The sequence below is a fragment of the Catharus ustulatus genome, chromosome 7 (assembly GCF_009819885.2).
Source record: "Catharus ustulatus isolate bCatUst1 chromosome 7, bCatUst1.pri.v2, whole genome shotgun sequence".
Classification (NCBI taxonomy): Eukaryota; Metazoa; Chordata; class Aves; order Passeriformes; family Turdidae; genus Catharus; species Catharus ustulatus.
The window spans coordinates 40,125,585-40,150,104 of record NC_046227.1 but is presented as its reverse complement, the minus strand read 5'-3'; the positions used below and the strand labels follow the sequence as shown (position 1 = coordinate 40,150,104).

The following is a 24,520-nucleotide window of genomic DNA, read 5'->3' as shown; positions in this document are numbered from 1 at the left end:
TCCATGGCAGTGTTTGGAGAGGTTTCCAAGTGGGGCAGCCAGCACTGAGTCCTCCCCTGACCTCTGCCTTACAGCCACAAACAGATCCCTGCACTCTGTGATGGCAAGAACACCCTTCCAGCACATCTTAGTGACAGCTTTTCCCTTGTGCCTTCTGTTGTTGGCAGCTACAGGAATCTGCTTGTAGCTATGAAGTCATGTTTGCCTTGTTTTTCAAAAAGTTTATTTGTGTTTATGTTACCTTTTGTGAGTGTTAGTCCTTGATACAGTAACTCAAATGAAGAATGCATGCTTGAGTGCTGTCCTTGGCTGAGATGGATTCTCTTCACTCTGTTTACTCCGATAGAAAAATTCATTAGCCTTTTCCCAGTGTTCTCAATCTTTCTTTGGGATACTGGAAACCCTGAAAACCCAAGGAAAATGCAGTGATGTGGAGCAATAATGGTGGTTAGAGACAGGCTAGAGGTAACAGACTGTACAGCATGAGAGTTTGTGATTTAGTTACTTAAAATAATCAAACATTTTTATTGGAAAGAAATTCAGGTCAAATGCAGTCAGAACGGAGACCATCATTTCTAGGACAGCAAGGTGACCTCAATTTCCTTGAGAGAGCAAGGGGAGGGGTAGAGGAGTGATGGAAAGAGAGCTCTGAAGGGCTGGTTCAGAAGTCCCTTGAATTGCCAATAGCAACAGCATAAACACAAGTGTGAGGAATCTTGGTAGAAAGGTGCTGGATTGAGCACGCTGGGCTGCCAGCCTGACATGGTCAGGACGTTTCCACTGGAGAGGGCTGGGAAAATGGCCCAGATGTTTTGGTATGTTTAACCTGCTTAAGACTATGCAATTAGACTTCATTTTCATGGTATTTGTTTCTGAATATTACACACAGAAAATAATAAGAAAAAAATGAACAGGGAACAGCTTTCCATGGATGAGACTTCCATATTTATTGTTATTCCATGTGCATAGAAAATGGCAGTGAAGTTCCTTATGAAATAGGCAGGGAATGGGAGAGATGTGGATATACTGGACTTTGTGCTTCAAAATTACACTATTCATTTTTTAAAGTTTGGGCTCTTTTCTTCTTAGAATTCATAACACTTGTTTTAGGGATTTTTTGTGTATGATATTTCAAATTCCTTTTCCAATGACACACTGCATTACAAATGGATGGCACTTGAGACCAAGGTGGCATTTCCATATTTACACCAACGAAGAAATTTACATGACGCAGTAGCATACAATCCTGACATTCAGTAATAGCAATAAAACAAGGGCAGCCATTGGATTTTTTCTGTACAAACGATCAGAACAAGACTTTTATTCACATTAAAAAAATCAGCTTTAATTTTCTCTGACCTACACGCTTTCCAAATTCATCGTTCTCAATTCTCAAACCTTTCATCACATCGCCCACACCCTCACCAGACTACAGGAGCTACAAGTAATGATACCTAACACCTAAGCAGAGCAAAACCATCCCTGCCAGCTTTTTCTCCTGACAATTCCTCACTCAAAAAAAAAAAAAAAAAAAAAAAAAAATTAAAAAAAAATACATCGTCCTTTTTCCTTCTTTTTTTTTCACTTTCACATTTCTTAACCAAAACAACACGGGGCCATTCCAGTCCTTCTCAAGCCAGACACGAAGCACGCTGGGTTTTCTCTCTGGTGCTACACCCAGGAGTCAGGAGAGCCTGGGTACTGTTCTGCTCGGTAAGAAGATCGTCTGGTGGAATAAAAGTCTACATAATTGGTGGTTGATTTCAGTCCATACTGTGTTGTGTAATCTGAAGTAGCAGGAAAGTGAACTCGATCATCAAAGTAAGGGTCCTCGTAGCTGTGTGGGGACTGCAGGTACAACCGATAGGCATCGTAGTTTTTCCTGGTGGTGTCTTCTTGGCTGTAGTACAGTTGCTGATGCTGCTGGTAAAGACAGTAAAATAAACTTTCAAAAATATAAATAGAAAATACTTCTCCCAAGTGCAGCTCTACCCACGACAGTAACACAGGTTTCAAACCTGAAATGTACCCGGGGAAATGGAGGAAACGCCCCTGAGTCTGCTGTGTGTCTCCTACATCACTCAGAGGAGCAACTCCACAAAGGCACAACCTTAGAGCTCACGTACAGTACGTACAGAGGCTGGCCATGCCTACCAGAACCAGCCCAAACCCAGCTCAAGTCAGAAAAGAGATCTCAGATGCCCCCGTGAGAAGGTGCTAAAACACATGACTCCTAGGGAACTGACAGGGACCAGCCAGGCTCCTGCAGCCTGCGGCCCTGCCAGCTCAGGGCATGTGCCCACAGCCCCAGGCTGCCTTAGCCCTCCTGCTGAGCCTGGGCACAGCTCTAGCCAAGCCCAGCCCTGGGCTCACCTGCAGCCGCCGGTTCTGTTCTCTCGCAGGGGAGGAATAGGAGCTGATGTAAATGGGTGAAGCCTTGCTGGAACCTGGGAGAAAAAAGTTTAATGCTTAAACTTCAGTCTTTATTTATTCAGCCATAAGTCTGTTGGTTTTTATCCTGCCTTTTATGGAGCACCCACACTACTAAATCTGCGGATTTCAACACCTACTAATGTACAATGTAATAACAGAATGAAAGTAAATGTTGTCTCTCAGCAGCAGCTACAGGGAAGTCAGGAGGCTTATGTTGCTGTTTCTCATTTTACAGACTCTTTAAAGGAAGGAGTTTCCTTCTCTTTAGTCACTGTCATCTATTGGTTTGCTACTTGTGTGACATAGTAAGAAGGAAAAGAGAGATCTTGGAATAGATGAAATCTTGGTATAATTTAGTAATATAATAATATAAAACTGCACATTAAAATTTATAACATCATCATCATATAATATATATAATAATACAATTTTCTGCACTAGGATTTTAAATAAAATCCAGAATTCCAACTGCCTCTCACCTCCCAACATAGAAAGGGATCTGAGTTTACTCTGGTACTGGGCAGTTTTACTGAGAACAGCAGAGCCTGCCGTGTACCACAGCCAGGGAATACAAGGAATGGAAATGGAAAGCACCAGTTGGCTGTTGTCTGTGCACCACTGTGAACTCTTCCTACTCCACAAGATCTCAGCTGGTCTCTTACCAGTGTAGATGTCTTTATGTGCAACGACATCGCCCTGGCTGCTGTAATACTGCATAGAAGGGTGCGTCCTGTCATAGTCGGAGCGAGGCTCTCTGATTCCCAGCAAAGCTGGGGACGAGGACGTGCTGCCAACTGACGGGAAAAGAGACAAAAGCTGTTCACACACCCAGCCTTCCTCAGTGCTGCCTGCTCCCAGGGCTCCCAGCAGGGGCTGGCTAAGGACACGGCCGGAGCTGCCAGCAGGGTACCAGAGACTGCAAGGGGCTGTCAGTGCTCTCGGGCACACACAGCACCTTTGTGACACTCACAGCCCAGATCCCCAGATGGGCCCTTACCGTGCTGAGGACATGATGATGCTCTGCTGATGGTGATGGCTCATCTCCGTTACACTTAAACACAATACTTGAGGCCACTGTGTCACTTGTCCAGCCTGTCTGGCCTCAGTGACCCCTGTGTACACAGCTGAGTGCTGGGTGTGGTGTGCCCTGGGAGGCCAGGGGCCATGGGCGCTCCCAGCAAGGGATCACTTTGTGTTCCTCAATAGAGAAGTTTGCTCCACTAAATCCTCCCTGGTCTACGTATCACTTGGGCTTTGTTGGACAGAAAGACTCCAGCAATGGGAGAAAAATACTTAAAAACAATTTCTAGAAATTTTGCTTCAAAATACTAGTTCAGTGATAATCTTCTTTCACTGATGTGTCCATTACATCATAGTTCAGAATTCTGTGTTATTATAGATACTTTAATTACTATTTCCCTGGCATATTCATGGCTAAATACACCATGTTGTTAAAATTCTGACATGGGTCAACACAATAATGTGTGTTTTAATAACACACTCTTACTCCAGAAGAGCAAATTGGCTAAAATAAAATGCCAAATGAAGACAAACTAGAAGGCTTCAGGTAGGTTTTGTATCAGCCATCTTGAAGATCTAAATCCTAGCACTGAAGACATTGAAGGAACAAAGGTGAGAAATAAGTGAGAAGGAGTCAGAAAGTGAGGTTTTTGGGTTTGGTTGCTCATTCTTACGGATCATGACATAGTTGGGAACGAAAATGAGCTCCTCATGGGTGGGTGGGTTGCTGTTTGTGCTGCCAGGCCCCCCCACAGTCCCCACACAGCACAGGAGCAGTGGCTTTGAACAGGGCAGTGCTTGGTAACAATGTCCAGCTCCATTCATTGAGAATTTCACTTGGCAGGAACAGCTCAGGGAACACTCCCAGCACATGCAATGCTTTGCTCAAACCAAGGAGCAACAGCCTGAGCTCTGTGTTTTAAATGGGATTAGTACCCAACTGAGAGGTTGTTTGAGTTAAAAGCATGGGACAGCAGGTCCCCTTCACCCTCCCTGACTGACCTGACTGCATGACAGGTGACATCTGCTGATTGGCTGTGGATAGAGAAGGATGGGATTTGAATCTCTCCCGTTCCAGTGTTGATACTGGTGTAATAAAGTGACTTTGATTCCATCCATCCTGCGGAGTGGCAAAAAGAACAACACATCAGAATAAATTGCAAGTTATAAATAAATAAGTTTTTGTGGTGCCGTTTTCCAGTGTAAGCTAATTTTACAATTTACCTTTTTGTAAATGCTCCGGAGGTCTCGGTACTGCCACAGTGTGTTCAGGACCTGGGCAGCCGCCTTGACAACCTTCAGCGAGGATCTGAGCAGGTGAAGAATATGGCAGTGTTAGAAAGCCACTGAATTCCACTTCAAAAGAGCAGCGTTCCTGAGCTTTGTTACAGCCCGAGCCTGAACCTGTTTGTGGGGCAAACCAGACCCCGCCTCACCAGCATGAGCACAGCCAAGGCAGCAGCCTCACCACGAGATGGGGCTCCTGCTACCCCATCCCCCAGCCACAGGAGCTGCTGCTGCTGACCCAGCACACACTCACAGGGTTCCCTTCCACTGGATAACCACCGTGCCAGCACAAAACCTGTCTGACAGCCTCCCCGGAGCTCTGGCACAGCGGGCAGGACCAGCTCCCCTCAGCCAGCACCTGCCTGGCAATGCTGTTGGAGGGCATCCCCCCAGCCATGTTCTCCTTCACTGACCAAAGGGCTGCACTAGGTACAATTCATGGTTGCTGGGATACACCCTGACAAAGTGCCCACACAGTCTGACTTGGAAAAGCTCCAAATCTTTTATTAATCTTGTGGGTGTTGAAGAGGTGACTGGTGAACTCATTTAACCTGGACAGGTCCCATGGCCATGGTCACTGTGAGCAGCTGTCCCAGCCTCCAGAAGCTTGGGACAGAGAACACTGCCCAGGACAGTGGTACCAGTGCCTCCTCCCTCCCAGGGAGACTCCAGCTGACAGCTTCTCAGACCCAGACTGCAAAGGCAGATCTTTTTTTTTTCACTCAAAAAACCATTTCCTGCATTCTTAAGCATTTTAAATGGACACAAACAGCTCAGGTATGATCTTCGCTGCCTACTTGCCTGTCACCTCTTCCCTTTGTTATGTTGACCAGTTTCTCTATGCCCCCAGTGTCAGCGAGGGCCTTGGCATTCTCCATGTTCTTGCTGGTGACCTCGTGCAGGGCACAGCAGATCGCGGCCACCGTCTCATCCGATAGGATGCTGGGCCCATTTCCTCCGGGCAGCCGATTGACCAGGTCTCGCATGGCGTATTTACCTGCAAACACACACCCACAGAGCCAGCTCAGAGCCATGGCCCGCTCCCTCAGCTTGGAAACTGCAGGACTCAGCATGAGGCTGCAGCTGAAGGCACTGAGAAAAACCTGCCAAGAACTCACAGAGTCAAGGGAGACCACACAACAATTTTTGAATTCTTTTTTCCTTTTAGCTTAAAAGTGTGAGAAGCTGAGTTTTGCACTAAAAGAGGAACAATTTTAAACAATAATTATTTGGAGAAAGCAGAATTGTTCAAGGAAAAATGTTAGGCTACTTATTGTGATTGACAGAGCAGTGCATATTGCTGGGCTTCATCTATGGGAGGATTAACGAATCCTTACAGTAACTGGGAATTCTTTCTTCTGGATGTTCTGTTCACCTCGTTTGCTACCTGTCAGTGCTCAGCTCTGTCAGGCTCCAGCTGCTGACTCATGCCAGAGATAAGCTGCACACAAGGGACAGCAACTAAGATAAGGTTTCTTCCTGTTTGGGCTGTACTGTTAATTGAATGATTAATTGGTTTTATAGCAGACATGTATTTCCATGTAACAGTGAATAATGAAGGAGCTTCACACAAAGTCATTCACTCTCTATTTGTGTAATGTGCCTGAGAGGAAAAAAAAGAAACAGAAAGGAATTCTGCAGGCAAAAGGAGCCCCACAGGAAAACTGTCCTGACAATGCTGTCTGCAGCAACACCCTGCCATTGCCAACCCTTCAGCAAGCTCAGCCACACGCAGCGTGTTCCAACAGATATTGGCATTTGCTGGAGTCCTCATCTGTCATTTCCTCCAGTGTGACCCTGTGAGGCCATTGTTCCTTTCCTGTACCAGCAGAGAAGCTCCTAAAGAGGATTTCCAGCATGGGGTCGTGCACAACTCGCAATGTTTTACCCAGTCTGTCTGAGGCCAGACATTCTTTCAGGGGTACAGCCTTGAGAGGGAGAAGGAGCAGGTGGAGGTGGAGAACTGAAAAGTTTTGCCAGGAATGGAAGAAATATCCTGACAAGAGAACATCACCTGAATCTGACCTGCACAGGGCTGGTGCTATGGAACAGGTTTAGCTATGAATAGGATTCTCTCTTTACACACTTCTCACGTATAACACTTGCACTGCAGGAAAACACACTCTGAATGTCCCAGATGCCAAAGCTTCAGAAACAGATAACAAAGTTCTGTTCACCTGTATTTCTCTTTTTGAGAATAATGATCCTCCTATCTCTATGAACAGTTGTTATGTCCTTGACCCCACGATTCTACACAGAGAAAATGCTTTCATAACCAAAATGAGGCTTTTCTATATCACACCACTTGTTAACAGGGTTCACTGAAGCCACAGCAGTCTGAGACTGAAGCATGTTCAACACTAACAGACTGAGAAACCTCAGGACAGGAAAGGCAGGAAAGCTGATCGTTATTTTGTGGGGTTTTTTTAATGCTTCATCAGAAAGGCACAGATGAATGCTTAAAGGGTTAAATATTAGAATTGACAAGACAGTAAGTTTTTCTAGCAAGCACCCCTGTTGGTGACTTCAGCAAAGACACAGATGCTGCTCTATATCCGTGTTTTCCTGGAAATACTTTACCAGGAGAAGATTTCTTCCCTCTCTTCCTGTCCAAGATTGTTAAAAAAGCACTGCTTTTGTGGCAGCAGAGCTGTTCCATCCCCTGGGAACACACGGGAAACCTGCACCCCCCAAGCAGGTGAGCACTGAGCTCCAAGGAAGCAGAGCTGTGTTTCCAAGCCATTTGCTATGGAGGGTTTTCTGCCTGGTTTGGCTCCCATCCATGAAAGGTGGCCAGCAGCAAATGAATGTGGCAATATTGCTCTGGAAAGCTGCTGCTGTCAGGGGGACCCATTTATGTGACACGGCTGATGTGTCACAGAAACACCAAGTGTGCTGCTCCCATCAGTGGAATCTCCTTGGAGCTCCCACCCAAGGCCTGGTGCCCCGGGACGGTCGGTACGTACCAATGAGCTCCTTGTTCCGCACGTCCAAGGCCATGTTCCTTAAGGCAGTTGCCACAGACGACACCACTCTGTCGTTGTCCATCCTCAGCAGCTCCACCAGGATGGGCAGCCCCTTCTCCTTCCTGACGGCGGCGCGGATGTAGGCTGCGAACTGACACAGACACAGAGCGCGTTCCAGCCGCCCGCCAGCCCCGAGCCCCGCGCTGCGCTGGGACTCTCGCGTGGCTTCGCTCGTTCCCAGTTAAAGACATGTTTGATGTGGGCTTTGTCTGTGATTATAAAGAGCTGCCTCTTTGCCATTTTTCTCTCATTCCACTTATGAAGTGAGAAAGTATCTGAATAGATGATTACTGGAAAGGGAGCAGGGGGTTTGGGTTTTGTTTGCTGTATTTTGTTTTTAATTTCATAATGGTCAAACTGAAGAAGGCTTAGCTGGCTTGCTGCAAGCAAAGGAAGCAATTAATGCTTGCTGTGTTTTTAAATTTCTCCATGACAAATACATGACACAATACAGGGTTCTCATGTGCTGCTTTTGTAGCACATTATATACACAATGGCCAGAATGTATGGAAATAAATAATGGAATATGGAACTAAAGTAAAATTATTTGTCCTGGTCTTATTTCAACAGCACCTTCCCACCAGAATTCACAGCTAGAAGATGCCAGAAGATTGTTTGGATCTGATATGCACTGGAAGAAGTTTTTTCTGTTTATTTAAAATAAAGGCCAGCTTCCATATGGCCCCTGTTGCCCCTGCTCTTTGCCAAGGGTTTTCACTGTGTAAGCATGACTGCAGCACATGAGCACTAATGCACAGACAAGAGGGGAATGCTCAGATGCACATGAGAAAATGGCATGTGCCCCCCAAACACATTCCAGGCTCTTACTGAAAAAAAAACAGCTGGACTACAGAGAGAGGAGGGGCAGGAATTGCCATACCTTCCAGTTGCCTGCAGAAAGGTTCTGGAGTGATCCTGCAGAGCCCTCCAGAGTGGCTGGGTTGGAGCTCTCTGCCAGGAGTGTCAGGTATGGCTTCACCACCGACGGGTGCCAGAGCATCTCCACCCCTTTAGGAGACTTGGAAAATCCTGGGATAGGGCCAACTCCATCCCACTGGGAAAGGAACACAGATTTGTAACTGGACAAAACCTCTGTATTTTCATTCAATGTAGGATTGGTTTTGACAAGGTATGTCCTCCCCCACCATGAGACAAACCCCATCTGAGGTATATGCAGCCCATGGAAAATACAAACCTGATCCTCCTGGGAAGTTTTTTTTTTCTTCTTCTTTTTTTTCCCCCAGCAGCTTGGCTCTGAGTCTTTGCTGGGTGACTCTTTTCCCAACAAGTCATCCAGTTCATTGATTCCCAGCAGCCGTGCCTGAGGCACCTCCAGCTCCAAGCGGTAGGAGAGGTTCCTCAAGGTGCACACACAATTCTCCACCGTCTGAACCAAACCAGAGAGACACCATGTCACCAGCTCTTCCTCACACAGACACAAACCAAACCAAACCAAACCAGCGCAGTAGAGGAGAAAAGGCACTGGGAGCACAAGCACTAAACTCTAATGCTGGACCTTGGGCTGTGTTTTGGCTGCTTCTCTGGGAAAATGCAATCTCTCTCAAATCTGACAATATTTATAGGAGTGGTCTCTGCTATAGTGGCTTATTCTTTAGTATTCTGAAAATGAAAAGCCTAAGAGCTTATCACTGTTTTATTAGGAAACAGGTACTGCAGCACTGCTGGAAACAAGAGGCAACCCTGTGTTACACAGCTGAGTTTGGCTGTGCCTCAGTAACCGGGGCTGGGAGCGATGCCAGCTGAGCTGGGGACATCACCACGCTCAGGTGAGCTATACAAAGCCCCAGGATCAGACACACAGGTTAGCACTGAAGTATCTGTAGCTGGACATGCACACACCTTGCTGTCATAATCAGAGGTGTTCACACAGGTGTGGATCACATAGAGCAGCGAATCCACCAGTCCTTCGCAGGACCTCATCTGCTTCCGTGCCTCTTCCCCAGCAGAGCTCAGGTTCCTGAAGGTTGGAATGACAAAGGAACATGATGCAAGCAAGGACAGACAGATAATCACTCATTAGACAGTTTGCAGAAGGTTCTTATGCAGGTGACTGGTAATTAGTTAGCAACTCTTAGTGACTAACTTGGTAATTTCCATGGTTTTTCTATTAGGAAAAAAGGACAATTGGAAAAGCTGTCTACATGATGGAGCTCTGTAATTTATAGACTAAAACAATTCCTTTATCTTTAAAATTACAATACAAGAAATACCTGCTGGATAACATGATTACTCTTTAAAAGGGAGTATTCTAGAAGACCAAATACCTCAGGCATCCTGTTGTATTGCGCAGAACAAGGGAAGTCTGAAATTTAATTTTATGGTCATCATCAAAGGAGGAGCTGTTCCATCCCGAGTGGGGCACTATCACAGTGTTTGTCAGCGTGGACAGAGCGTCTCTAATGATTGTCATCTTCACAGCATCACACGAAGACAAGTTCCAGAGAACCCCTTAGAAGACATTTCCAGAGCAGCAAAGTCAGCAGAGACTTGGCAAACAAACATGAAGCAACAATGACAACTTAAAAGACATTACTTTAAATATGTGATGTGATTCGAGAGCAGGCAGAATGTGGAGAGCCAGCATCCAAAAAGGAGGAAAACAAGGTGAACAAAGTGAACAGTGGCGGAGGGCATGGCTTTGGTTTGTTTTTTCCCAATGATAAGGATGGCCTGCCCTGACATTCCTGCTACCTCTCACCATATACCAGGGATGTCAGAGCTGAACGTACAAGAGGGGATGGAAAAGTCCTACAGAAACTTTGTTCCTGTAAACAACAGTAACAAGTCCAGAGCATGCCCCATCCATCCATCAGCTGCATGGAACTGCTATCCATCTTTTACCCTTGGGGAGAAATCCCTTGTTTCCTGCCCAGCAAAGTCTCCATACACATGACATTCAGGTACAGAGGTATGAAATCTGACATAAATAACCAGCAGAACTGTGTATACAAATAACTTGCTGAACACAGCATCAAATCTTCTTTTTCATTGTGAAACACAGCTTGAACACTTTCTCTGAAGAAGTCATCCTTGATTATAATTCAGATAAAATTCCCTACACATTTAGATAGTTTGGATCCATCTTATAAATTCTGTGAGATCTCATTTAAATCTGTTGTCAAGAATAGATAAAAGAAGCCTGTAATAAAACAAATGTTCAGAATCAATAAAGAAATTCCTGCTGCGTGTGCTGGAGACTCTTATGAGGGAAAATTCCCCCTCCATGGAGCTTCAGTGCGACTACCTCAGCAGTCACCTCTCCCAATGACTCTCTACTCCGTGCTGATTTAACTGATCAATGTAAGTGTCCAGAAAAACACTTGGCATTACAACTGTCTGCTAATTTCCCTTCCAAGCTTACCTGTCACCAGCTCCTTGACCTCAGCATCGACAGATTTCCTCAGCAGCCGCAGAAGGGCAGGGATCCCTCCCACGTTCTTCATGGCTATTTTGTTCTCATCAGTGGACTTGCCGTAAACGAGGTTCCTCAGCGCACCACAGGCATTCTTCTGAACCTCCAGGACTCTGTGATCCAGGAGATCCACCAGGTGCTTGATACCTCCCAGCCTACAGACCTGGAAAGCGGAATGGCAGCACCATCAGCACCCACTATCTCACCCACCTCACTCCACAGATGTAAAAGGCTTTTGTTTTTATGAGAACAGTACTTCCTGTCCTACTTCTAGAAGAAACAGCTGCTGAACTTTATTGACTTGATTGCAAATGGGACAGAACCTCCCCTCCACCCCACTGCAAAGGCTGAGGATCATTTTCAGACACTTGATGTGTTCAGAGAATTGTTACTGCATATATTTTGTTTCCAGTTTTAAAAGTAATTTCCTATACCACAGAATATCTTTTTAGGGAATATACAAAATAAGAGCTGATTATCACTGTGATCATCACCAGATCATCAAAACCACCACCTGGTTTTCATCTCCCAGCAACAGTGAAATATGTTGGGCTATCTTCTTACAAAAGTTGCACCAACATTTTATTAACACAAAATCTATACTGAAAATAACATCTAGCACACACAAATAGGATGCAAATGAAAAGGCAAATTCTCTCAAATCAACAGCTCACAGCTGCTTTGCAAAAGCAGCAGGTCTTCGAATGCAAAGTTTCAAGAAATTTCAATAATAATCTGAATGTTCACTCAGATGTATCCTGCTCCCACATCAGAGTGACATAAACAGCTTCCTCCATGTTTCTCTAGGGATGGGCTCTTTTCCTTTGCCTGACAGCTCACTCATTCCCTATGATGCCTTAGAACACCTCGATAAAAAACAGTGGAAGTGCTCCGGAGCTCCTGGTTGTCCTAGTCTCCAGTCACCAACAGGTTACACACAGCCAGGCTCTGGCACACCTACTTTGGAATTCTGCTGGATGACACAACTTCAAGGTAAAAGATTTCCATAGGATTTCCATGCAGCTCTTATGACAGGAAGGATCTGAGTGTGTGTAATTACACACTCCCAGGCATTTCAATATTATCATCCACCTGGTACGCAGGGGAACACCAGAGGGTCACAAATACTGTGTCATGATGAAAACAAAGGCAAGAGGCAGCAAGAGGCCTAGTATTGCTGGTACTATTGCCTCTGTGGAAGAGCAGACAAGCAGCACCCACCTCTGTTTTCACTTTGTTATCCCCAAAGCAGAGGTGCTGCAGATAGGCAGCTGCGTTGGCCTGCACCGACGGGAACTGGTGCTGCAGCATGTGAATGACCTCGGGCAGCTCCGGGTCTCGCCACGCAAACTCCCTTCACGGACAGCAAGGAGAGAAGCATTACTCACAAAGCATGGGCATTTACTGACTGCAGCTAGCACCTTAATGGCTTTCCAACAACTCAGTTCTGTTCTGGAGTAGGAGGGCTAGAAGGAAAACCTGGCACAGTGGGTCTCATCACCTTTCAGTCTTCCAGCTGGAAAAGGACACTACATCCAGTGTGCTTCAGTTGGCTTATGGACCACACAAACACAAATAATCACTGAAGTAACACCTCTGTAAGATTACAAACTAAGAAGGTGCATCAGCAGTGACAGCTGAGTCAGAGTTCCTTTTAAGTTCCTTGCTATGAGTGGGAAGCATCCCTGCCATAAGTAACTCTTCTTGCCACCATACCAGAGCAGGCAGCCTCCAAGATTTACTACCTAGAGCTAAGATTGTACAATTAACATCATTTGGATGAATGCACCATTCAGTTAAATGAAATTAATTCAGTCTCTCCATATCCATTAAAAAGAATTTAAATATATCAATTTCCGCTAATGAATAAAATAACAAAACCCATGAAAGCAGCGTTTTCATTGCTGAGATGACAGGACTGGCCCAGACCAGACACCTGCCTGGTGCTGTGGCCTGCTGCAGAGAGGAGCAGGGGAATGCAGCGAGAAGCTCCAGTCTCACCATCTCTGCTTGAGGTTTCCTTGGTGCCCAACATGACCCCGGGACAGCCCTCGAGGCACAGCTGAGCCCAGCTCCTCCAGGATAAGCTGGTTCCTCAGTGACCCAGCAATCTGAGGAGGGACTGGAATTCCTACCAATTCCAAATCCACACCAAACATACATGTAAATCCTTCCAAGCCATGCGTGGCCTGGGCTTTGACACTCCCAGGTTAAATACAAGGTTTTAGTGCACGGTGTCCAGAGTAAATGACAATGACGACACTACGCTTGTCACTGGCCCACACTGTGCACAGACAGCTACAACATCAAACCAGGAATTACTGCAGAAATGAGTGTGCTTCCTTTCAAAATGGAACATTTATAAATAGTTTTAACACTTTGTTTTGAAATTTCAGCAGGCTGTTCATAAAAATTAATTCAAATAAATTAAGTCTGTACTTCTGAATTTTCAAGCCCCAATTCCCATTCACATAGAGAGAAATCTCACTGCAATGTTACAGGTTACTAAAAAATATTTGCAATAATCCAGTCAAATCTCATCAAAGTTGTGTTTCCTGTAATAACTTCTCCATAAAAACAAACATGAAAGAAAAACATCTTAATAAAATGCATAAAAGCTGCTTTTCTTTACTGCAAGCAGCATCCTGCATGTACTGTTTTGGCAATAAAGACAGAGATCTGAATGTTTAAAGGAGCAGGGAGCGCCCACGCCGTGGCAGCTGGGCTGGTACACCCTGCCCCGCCCTGCCCCGCCCACCCTGCCCCACCCATCCTGCCCCACCCTGCCCCGCCCACCATGCCCCGCCCTGCCCCACCCACCCTGCCCCACCCACCCTGCCCCACCCTGCCCCACCCACCGTGCTCCGCCCTGCCCCGCCCTGCCCCGCCCGCCACCTGCCTGGGGTCCTTGTGGATGCTGTCGATGGAGGGCGAGCGCGTGGTGCCGCCGTCGGGCGCGGGGTGCAGGCGGCCGTAGGGGGGCTCGGGCAGCCGCAGCGGCACCGCCCGCAGGGGCTCGGCCAGCGCGGCCGCCGGGGGCAGCCCGTAGGTGTTTCTTTGGTACGTCAGGGTGCTCCGCTGGCTGGAGGAGCGCTGCAGGTTACCCATGCCTAGGAGAGAACAGTGTCACAAACAGCCAGGTAACAAGTGCCTGCCGAAGAGAACGGGCGATGCTTTCTTAACAGGGCAAGCAAAAATCCATCAGTCCTGAAAATGCGAACCGTGCTCCACGCTGGAATCCACCTCGGATTTCATGGAGCAATTCCTCAGTGTCCCATGGAAATAGAGGTTAGTTACAGAATGAAAGGTGTGGTGGGATCAGGCTTGTGCCTCAGCTTCCCTCAACAAGTATTTAAAGTAGGAAATGCATCCCATGCCAACAAGCAGAAATCTGAGTGCAAAGTGCTTCCAAAGTTCATAATATCAATTCACCAACTGTACCAAAAAGGAAAAACAAGTAAACAAAAATTCAAAAACCCCATATTGTTTATATGATATTTTCCTTTTCCTAACTACACTTAACACTCTCCCTGACAAAAAGTAACACGTGGATCATTGCAAAGATGAAGCTGAGCGGTTTGGAAACAAGAACATGGATCTTCCTATCTGAACAGAGCTGTTGTGGTGGCTCTTGTTCTTCCAAGGGAAGTGGTATTAAGTAGATGAATAAACAAAGAATTCCAGTTTCTAGTTTTATTTCTTCATTGGCACTTCCTGACAAACTCCATTTATTCTAGGTTGTGAAAGGCAGAGCTGCAAAAAACTCGTGCCTCCTTCAGCACTCTGTTCTCCTGGTATTGCAGTTACATTAGCAAACATTAAAAAGGCATTTTCAAGCGTATGAAAACATGACATATGAATCGGACAATCTCTATAAATACAGTAATTTCACGAATACAAGCCGCACCAATTTGACTAAGATTTTGCTCCTAAACCGGAAATGCAGCTAATAATCAGGAGCGGCTAATACAACCTCAGAAGTGCCTGCCAGAGTGCTGAGCCGAGCAGCTGCAAAGTCGGCATTTTGCGATTGTTACAAATCGCTACTCTGTTGCACCGCAGGTGGAGCCTGGCTCCCTGCAGGCAGCACGGGGGGCGGGGAGAGAGGCGGGAGAGCTCTCTTTCCTCCTCTGCCACAGCCCAGGGGAGAGACGGGGGGGGGCCCGGCACCGCCATTGCCGCGGCCCGGGGAGGAGAGGGGGGACCCGGGCCGCCCCTACCGCGGCCCGGGGAGGGGGGGGGGAATGCGCGCCGCCATTGCTGCGGCCCAGGGAGGGGGGGGGAAGCCCGCGCCGCCATTGCTGCGGCCCGGGGAGCCGACGGGAGCCCCGCGCTGCCATTGCTTCGGCCCGGGGAGCTGACGGGAGCCGCGCGCAGCCATTGCCGCGGCTCGGGGAGCCGACGGGGTGCTTTGTCCCCGCCCGCCGCCGCCGCGGCAGGAGCGGGGAAACTCCGTCCCTGCCCGCCGCCGGCGCCACGGGCGCGGGAAAGCTCCGTCCCTGCCCGCCACCGCGGGGCAGCGCCGACCCGGGGTGACCGAGCCCAGGGGCAGCGGCGGCCGGCCCCGAGCTGCAGCACCGTGCTGGGCCACCTGGCCCCGTCAGCGGCCCCTAGCGGGCCGAGCCTGCACAGCCTTAGCTCAGCCAGTAAACCCCGCCCTCCCGCCGTTCTGTTACTAATTGCACGCGGGTCCTCGCTGCGAACAACAAAGCGGCTTATATTCGGGTGCGGCTTATCTATGGACAAAAACCGAAATGTTTGCCAACACCCAGAGATGCGGCTTATAGTCAGTGCGGCTTGTATTCGTGAATTTACTGTACTTCCAGACAGTTACTTAAGTTACTTAACTAAATCACTCTAATATTTTAAGAGTTTTTGGAAACCAGTACACAAATTATTAATCAACCTTAAAGAACATACTGCATTGCAATATGCATTACATCTCTCTCTAAAGAAAATAAATCCTAATACTAATCTAATGCCTATGCTCTTCATAATGCATGAGTGGCACTTTATCAGATACTAGAGGAATATTTCAGTTCCAACAGACAATCCTCAGCTGTAGCCTTTACCATTATGCTCTGTTGGGAAGTTGGGTAAAACAGCATTTTTACTGTGAAAGATGCGGTAGGTAATTTTAGTGGCAAGCTCTCATTTTACTGTATTGATGAACAAAAAAACCCCACAAACCAATTCGATTCATAACAGAGTGATACACAGAGAATGCAAGAGAGGAAGCAATAAATTCTGTGTGTCATGAATACACTTATCTGGGATGTACCCGTGCATGTGCTATCAAACAGAAACACCCTGACCCCAGCCCGACAGTGATGTACAGCCCCAGGCATTCCTCACAAACACCACAGGAGCCTTTTAGCTCCTGCATGTTATTTTAAGTCCTTCAAACCTAGCTCCTGTCTCCATTAATTGATACCCTCTAATTCTTCCTTCTGTGCTTATCCTGCGTGTCCCCCGCTTCCCCCGCGCCATGCTCCAGCTGAGCCCAGCCCAGCCCAGCCCAGCCCAGCCCAACCCAGCCCGGCCCGGCTCGGCTCAGCCCAGCCTGGCCCAGCCCAGCCCAGCCCGGCTCAGCCCAGCACAACCCAGCCCAGCCCAGCCCAGCCCGGACCAGCCCAGCCCAGCCCAACCCAGCCCGGCTCAGCCCAATCCAGCCATCACCCACCGGAGCCGGTGCGGAAGAGCGCGGCCTGGGAGCCGTGGTGCAGCTCCACGGTGCCGTGGTTGGGGCTGCGGTACACGGGGCTGTAGAAGGTCCTGCCCTCGTAGATGGGGGTGATGTGCAGGTCCGGGGACACGGCCGAGCGCAGCTCCTGCCCCAGCTGGCTGTGCTGGCTCGCGTACGAGCTCCGCAGGCCTGCAGGCAAGCACAGGGATGCCCATGTGGGCCATGCTCAGCAAAGCCACACTGCTGACAGGATGGAACCTTTCCTCCTCCAGCCAAGAAAAGGTGCTGTTTAAACCTTACCAGTCACAAAGAATTATCCATTACATTTTTTCATTATTAAATGGCCCACACTGAAAGGCTCACTGACAAAGTAGCATTTGCTTGACCAAAAGTTTTGACCATACACTGAAAACTTGAAATTTTGAGACTTAATATTTTTGGTATCATTTACAGTCTAAAGCACAGAGAATAAAAGCTGAGTCAGCACGTGTAAGACCCGACACAAGTCCTGTCGTGACAGAGGGCACAGCCTAAAGGGTTTGTAACCCTGAAACTGAAACAATCTGTAGCAGTAAGAGCAAACATCTGCTTGATAGTGGCAGCAGAAATATAAGCACATGGAGAAAAATCTTTATAAAGGTTTAAGTAGCCCACAATGTGAGTATATATAAACAGCTATGCTGCAGCTAGATGAGTTTTTCTCACCTTGCTATGTATTTAATATTTCATATAAAACGCATACAACTTTGTTGACTTCAGCATTACCACTGCAGGCACTAAAGCTCTGGCAGTTATCAAAGCTGCAGAACAAGTGAAATGAGCTATGCAAGGATGATGAAATGATGGGGATTACAGAACAACTTGAAAAGTACAATGCAGTAGTGATGTGTAACCAAACGTATCCTTAATCTGTGTATTCCCCCCCTGCAAAATGCCAGACCTCTGCCACAGTGCCTGCCAGGAAAGCTTTGGGCCATCTCTAAGAAAATACATCTACAGGTCGTGACAACAGCTGGACTTGAGCAGGCAAAGAGGGCAGCAGGGCCTTTCCCAACAAACTCATTCCCAGCCCTCTATCAAACTGGTATACTATTAAGTCCTGCAGACAGAGGTGAGGGAGAAGACACATTTGATCTTTTGCTGAGGAATGAGGGCATTTTGGAGTTTCCTGCAGTATACTGGTTCAAAAGAAAAAGCAGGAATTGCCATCTGTTCCATGGCACATGGTCTAACTTGAAAATCACCTTGTCTGTGCTCATTCAGATGAAGGTCAGAACAAAATCAGTAACACACAAAACTTACAATGTAGAGTAACTGTATGTTAACAAGAACTGCCTCTCAGATGAACAGGTTCTGCCTTTTAGGGCTCTATTTGAAGCTAGTGTTAAAACGATTACCCTATATTTACCTTGAAAGTATGAGACAGTCTAGAAATACTAGTGGAAAAAACCCCCTAATATTCAGTGGCAATAAGTTATATACTTTAAGAAGGAACTTGACATAAAATTAGTTCCAGGCTAGTATGTTTTATGTTATGTTTAGCCTGCACACACATTTAAATGTACTTTATCTCTGAAAATGTTGACATACCTCTGTAAGACTTAGAATTTCATTTAGTAACTAAATGGTAGGATTTAATTCAATGCAAGGGCAGCAATTAGTAATCATACAGCCAGTATTCACGAGGAACTTGGGATTGACCCAGAGTGTTTGACATCAGCATTTACAACTGACCTGACACTAGCACTGCAGTTGTGCCCCAGTGCCACAACGCTCCATGCACAACACCAGGGCTGCATTCTGGGCTTTCTCCAGCTGTGGCCTGCGCTGTGCCTGTTGCTCACCTGTGAGGCTATCTGGCCGTGGGGGGACCATCCTCTCATAGATCTCGTACTGCTGCCCATACTGGTCCATGTCATGAATTGTCCTCTGCAGCGTCGTGCCCAGGTGCTGCGGAACTGCCGTCATGCCAGAGCGCTTCGGGGAAGAGGATCCCAGCTGGGTTTGGGATGGAGAGCCCACTCTGGTCTGCACATCAGCAAGGGCGAGAGGAGAGCCCACTCTGGCTGCGGTGTGGTACGGGGCCGTGCCGCTGCCGGGGTTTGGCTGCCGGGAGGTGAGCGAGCCCACGCGCCGCACGGCCGAGGGGGACGCGGGGCGCTGCGCGTACGGGGAGCCCGCGCGCTGCACGGGCAGCGTGCTGCACGAGTAGTGGGCAGGCACGGACCTCTGCTCAGCCACGCCCGGAGAGCCGTAGCCGCTGCCCAGGGATGTCCGCAGAGACCCCCGCGACGGGGACACGCCGGTGCCCACCATGTAGGAGGGGGACTGAGCTCTGGAGGGCACCGAGCTCACCCGGCGCATCACGCGGTTGGGAGCGCTGTTCGCTGAAGGCTGTGGGAAATCAAAAACATTCAGGAGTTTTATCGTTTAGGTCACACGGTGGATATTGTAGTCCTGTAGGATGGAGAAGTCAGCAGGAAATGCACACAACTTAATGGTATACACAAGCAGCTGGAGTGTAGCTTTTGCCCTAAACCTGATCCCTTCAATTTTTCCTGTAACTTTTTTCTAACCAATACTTCTTAGTATATAAAATGACAATTTAACATTAAAAAACCACCTGCTTCTCATTCTCATCTGGCTTGCTATGTTTATCTTCACCTATGCTTTCCTTCCTCACTACTCAACCACTCTGGAAACTCAGGAACTGTAACACAACGAGTTCTGGTGTAATCCAGAAACATTCTAACAATTACTGTCTTACTATCATTCCATTCACTGAAAAAGGAGGGAAAAGCTAGAAACCATAGAATGTACAGGAACACGAGTAGCATCTTCCTAGAACTATGCTTACATACAGGCTAACTTCTAGGAAGGTTTTGCCCCATTTCACAATGAATTTTGAGTGAGTGATACCTTCCTGATATGATAATATCAGTGTATTGTGCTATCACGTGTGTTGATCCCAGCAAAGGAGTCTCTGCTGCACGCCATTCCCGCTTAGTCCCCAGTGAAAGTGTCAAACAAAAGCTGATTTGGTGCCATTAACCCCAGCCCACGCAAAGGGGCCCAGCTGCACAGTGCAGTCCCCAAGCCCTGCTGCAGCCCGTGCCCAGCCAGAGGGGCACAGTGCTCTGCTCAGAGTACCTGGACCGACGTCTGCCCCTCGGCGCGCGAGCTCCTCACCACGTGGTTGCCGGGGGCTCCACCAAGGGAGTGCTGCTGTCTGAGCTCTGACTTGTTCAAGTTTTGGCTGTTATGGAAACTGCTTATTTCCTGGTAACCACTGTCAGAATAAGAATTCATTTGTGTTGAACTTCTTGAGTTACCTATAGACCCTGTAGATATGAAGCCAGCATAAGAATAAAATCATCGAACAAATTCACCAAATTATATAACTTTTTAATTTGTTGCGTTCATAACTGTATTACATTTTTATACTATCAATACAGAAATATATTCTAATATTTAAAATGCACACAACAGACCCTCACTTTCATGGAGAGATGTCTGCTCTGGTGAGTAGAGAGTCCCTTGCTCTGCTTCTGTCCTAATATCATAGGCATTGGTGTGAACACCCTCTGACACCTGGGGCTTGCTTACACTGGTGGGCGGAGGATCTGAAAGAATAAATTATTTAGATAAACCCAGTGTTTCATGTGCAAGTTTCCTGCAAACTCAATAATGATCATTATCTCATACATGCTAATGAAGGACTGACACCAAACAGAATCAGCTTACTGGCTCACAGGTATCATCTCCCAAACACAATGAAATATAAATCTCTGAGAATTTTGTTACCCAGAAGTTTTGATGTAGTTATACAATTCTAATTTTTCAAATATAGGTTCTAAACTATTTTAATGAAAAATTAATTGATCACCTAGCACACTCTGAAGATTAGAAACACTGTGCAACTGTGCTGCAGTGCCCAGTGGACAGCTACCCCTACCCTTTTCTTAAGGGCCTGTAATCAACACCTCCAGGTGTAAAAAGCTGAACTGAATTTCATCCCTGTTTGTGTCCTATGAACAGCAGTTGCTGCAAATTTCTGTACTTTTTTTTTTTACTTAGTAAACTACTATCAAGATATTTTACTTCTAAAGCTAACTGCAGTTTCAAGAATGTCAGCTGAACTGTACAGACAAATGACAGTATTGTAAGGAAAGGCAAAGGAGGCACAGCAATGCTCCTGTGAAGAAAGGAAAAAGTTAAAGAGTCTGGGAAAAAAAAGGACAAAGATGAGGATACTGAATCAACACTATTTTCACAGAAATATTAAGCATTCAGTTATCATGTTATGCAGGCAGCAGAGATGCAGCACAGAGCACAGAAGGGTTGGGGCTGGAAAAGCCACCGGGACCACTGAGCCCAGCTGCTCCCCCAGCACAATGACCCCAAAGTGCCACATCCACATGGCTTCTACATCCCTCCAGGATGGGCCCTGTCCTGGGCAGCTGTGCCAGGGCTGGACAGCCCTTCCATGAAGAATTTTCCCTACTCTCCTAAACCTCCCTGAGGAAGCAGAACAGGCAATGCAGGTTACGTTTAAAGTAACACCTGAAATGTAAATGCTTGCTGCAGAAATCCATGAACGAGCCTGGAGCAAACTCAAAGGGAATGTGCAAGGAGCACAGCCCAGCCTCAAGGACTGCTCTGTGCCAGGAGCTGTGGGCTCTAGGCAGTGATGCTGCTGCTGCACAGAAATATTCTGGCTTTTACCAGTGGCTGGACACAAAATGCTGGTGTCTCACTGCCTGCATAATGAGCCATAATGGAACATTCACACTGAAAATGTTACTCAGCAATTGCTATTATGAAGAATGCTTGAACACTAGTCAGGTATTAAAAAAAATCAGTAAATCTTAGAAATCCTAGGCAGCCAGCAGTTATTTACCAGTAGTACATTCTCAGGTCAAAACTAGCTTGTTAAATTTGACACTAGTTAATTTACTAGAATAGGAGTATGACCAAATTTAATTAAGATTTAGTAAGAAGTGTTACTACACTTCTATTAGTTTAGTTGTCAGTATGCCTAGAAATGATCCAGGGAACCAACACTGCAAGAACTCACTTCACAGCCTGTTATACCAGCTCAACACCAGATGGTAACAGCCACCAGTGGGTGTTCCATGCTCTTCAGAATAAACACTTGGAGGACTTGGACATTTACATTAGGATTACATCCAACTCCAATACTTTAATCTTCAGTTGTTTTGTTTGCCTCATACAAGGCCCTATTATCCCAGTTACTGGATATTACATGATACTAAATCAATGTCAAACTGACAGTCAGTTTGGGGAGGGATGCAGGAGAAATAAGGTCCAATTGTGCTGTTCAGTGCAGATGTTCCCAGGACAGAGCTGGGAGCCCATCCTCGCTCCCATCACACACTGCCCACCAGGCCAAAGCCTGCAGAGGGCCAAAAAATAAAGATTGTTTAGGCTGTTTAACAAAGGCAAGAATGCACAATGAAATGAATTGTTGTCTTTCCATCTGACTCCACTACCATAACACAGGAGCAATGCCCTGAATAAAATAATAGCCTTCTTATAAACGGCTGATCTAATATTCTATTTATAAGCATCTGCAAACAACCTCACTTTATATTTCTATGAAAAATTCTGTATAATTCTACTGATGCAGAAAGCAATTACAGCTACAGTCACATCTTATCATCCACTGATGCTTTTGACATAAACCACTACCTGCAGTCATAGAAAAAGTGATTTAAGGCACTGGCTTTATCTGTCTTTAACTTCAGTATTTTCAGATTACAGTTCCTAAAGCAGTATCTAGTGGCACTTCTACAAAACAAAGATCCATGGTGAATTGGGGAATAAAACCTACAATCAAGCCACAATCACAGCACAATGTAAGCAGGAAATGAAATACAGAGCAGGAAATTTCAAGGAAGAAATAGGTTTTGTTTTTTTCAACATGCTCACTTCTGAGCAATTACTTCAGGAAAGGCTACTTTGAATACAGAAATGTGTGAAATACACATCTAGGTTTGCATTGACACATAGAGCACTGAAACAGAAATAGAATTTTTGGCCACATGTCAACTGACTGCTTAGCAGGGATGTGCACAAGAGATTTCTAAAGAAAAACACAAATGTGAGAAGAGAGTTAAAGGGCAAAATAAAAACATGAGCTGGATGAAAGAAAAAAAGAAAAAGGAAGGAACTAATAGAAGGTCAAGGAGAAAAGTGAGTAAGTTACGGGGAAACCAGAAAAGGAAATAAAACAATGGAAGGCAACTGGCTGAAAAAAATAAGTAAAACAACACCTGAGAGCTCTCTGAAGGAATCTCTACTAGTTGTGAAATGTCATTGGGACATCATAGAACAAGGGGAAAAACGGAATTTGAAAAATCTCCAACAAAAAAACCCACAAAACCAACATTCACATAGAAAAAATATGTAAGACTTGTTTTCCAGTTACTTGAAAAAACCAATTTGATTCCTGTTTAAAAGCACTGCTGAAAGAATACCCAAAAAGCATCACCATGACTAGCAAAAGTTAAATGGCAGTAGAAGTAGGCTGTTGAGAATATTAGCTTTAAAATAAAGGAAAAAAGCCTTTCCTGCCAAGGGGAAGACTCACAAGTAAATTTTAGCTAATTAATTAATTTAGTTAATAAATTTAGTTAAGGAAGACCCAATACCTGACAAGCCTTGTGTTACAGTCACAGCTCACACAGAAATGCAAAGGTACATAAAGATAAAAGAAAAGTACTTGCAACTACGTGTAAGCTCAAGCACCTTTTACAGGCACACAGGGAACACACGTGTCCCATGTGTGACAAAGAAAACACGAATGTCATACTTCAGAAAAGACACTTGGAAAAGATATGTAACACTGCTGCTAGAAGTTCCCTCTGTGTCAAAACAAGCAATGAATGCCAAGAAAATAAATCTACTCCGGCTTAAAGCAAATTGTACATAAAAGACAATACCTGAGGATCTCCAAGGAAATGACTTCTCAGTAGAGCTGCAGAAAGAAAAAAAATTATCACACAAATGAACCATGTGGTTAGTATGGACTTTTAATTGTATTTTTAATTAATCGTAGAAAACCTCACAAAACTCCCCAGCAGATAAAACTTCAATAGTCCATGTAAATACCACTCTGCAGTGCTTTAGACCTGAAAACCAACCCCTGGTTATGGAGTTCAGATTTCTATTAGTCAGTGGAAATTATTCACTGTAGCTTCCTGTACGTCACAGCACCAGGCAGCACAACCTGCAATAGGACAGGTGAGAGCACAGCTTATGGCACACAGCTCCTCTGAGGGTGTTGTGCTGTCAGTGCCAGCCCACAGCAGTGTGTGCCAACACAGCCAGCACAGCCACAGACAGCTGTGTGCCACCAGCACCGAGCACTGCTCCACAGCAGTGTGTGCCAGCACAGCACAGCCCAGCACAGCCACAGACAGCTGTGTGCCACCAGCACCGAGCACTGCTCCACAGCAGTGTGTGCCAGCACAGCCCAGCCCAGCCACAGACAGCTGTGTGCCACCAGCACTGAGCACTGCTCCACAGCAGTGTGTGCCAGCACAGCACAGCACAGCCACAGACAGCTGTGTGCCACCAGCACCGAGCACTGCTCCACAGCAGTGTGTGCCA

General features: G+C 46.4%; 1 protein-coding gene across 9 annotated transcripts in view; it reads right to left on the bottom strand.

The window, feature by feature from the left end:
• Positions 1–922: 922 nt before the first annotated feature.
• Positions 923–24,520, bottom strand: part of PKP4 (plakophilin 4) — a 64,349-nt gene continuing 40,751 nt past the window's right edge. For 2 of the 9 annotated variants that reach the window (XM_033064212.1, XM_033064213.1), the window contains exons 4-22: positions 23,851–23,885; positions 20,377–20,508; positions 20,036–20,226; positions 18,730–19,279; positions 16,883–17,074; positions 14,099–14,309; positions 12,421–12,553; positions 11,149–11,362; positions 10,052–10,235; positions 9,627–9,744; positions 8,962–9,153; positions 8,647–8,820; positions 7,707–7,857; positions 5,542–5,737; positions 4,678–4,762; positions 4,456–4,573; positions 3,096–3,227; positions 2,374–2,447; positions 923–1,923 (exon numbers count right to left, since the gene is read on the bottom strand). In XM_033064212.1, coding sequence (XP_032920103.1) covers positions 1,672–1,923; positions 2,374–2,447; positions 3,096–3,227; positions 4,456–4,573; positions 4,678–4,762; positions 5,542–5,737; positions 7,707–7,857; positions 8,647–8,820; positions 8,962–9,153; positions 9,627–9,744; positions 10,052–10,235; positions 11,149–11,362; positions 12,421–12,553; positions 14,099–14,309; positions 16,883–17,074; positions 18,730–19,279; positions 20,036–20,226; positions 20,377–20,508; positions 23,851–23,885 — 3,334 coding nt within the window. In that variant the 3' untranslated portion in view covers positions 923–1,671. Of the gene's footprint in view, positions 1,924–2,373; positions 2,448–3,095; positions 3,228–4,455; positions 4,574–4,677; positions 4,763–5,541; positions 5,738–7,706; positions 7,858–8,646; positions 8,821–8,961; positions 9,154–9,626; positions 9,745–10,051; positions 10,236–11,148; positions 11,363–12,420; positions 12,554–14,098; positions 14,310–16,882; positions 17,075–18,729; positions 19,280–20,035; positions 20,227–20,376; positions 20,509–23,850; positions 23,886–24,520 lie in introns of those variants that run through there. The other 7 variants (XM_033064217.1, XM_033064218.1, XM_033064214.1 and 4 more) reach the window with 6 other exon arrangements.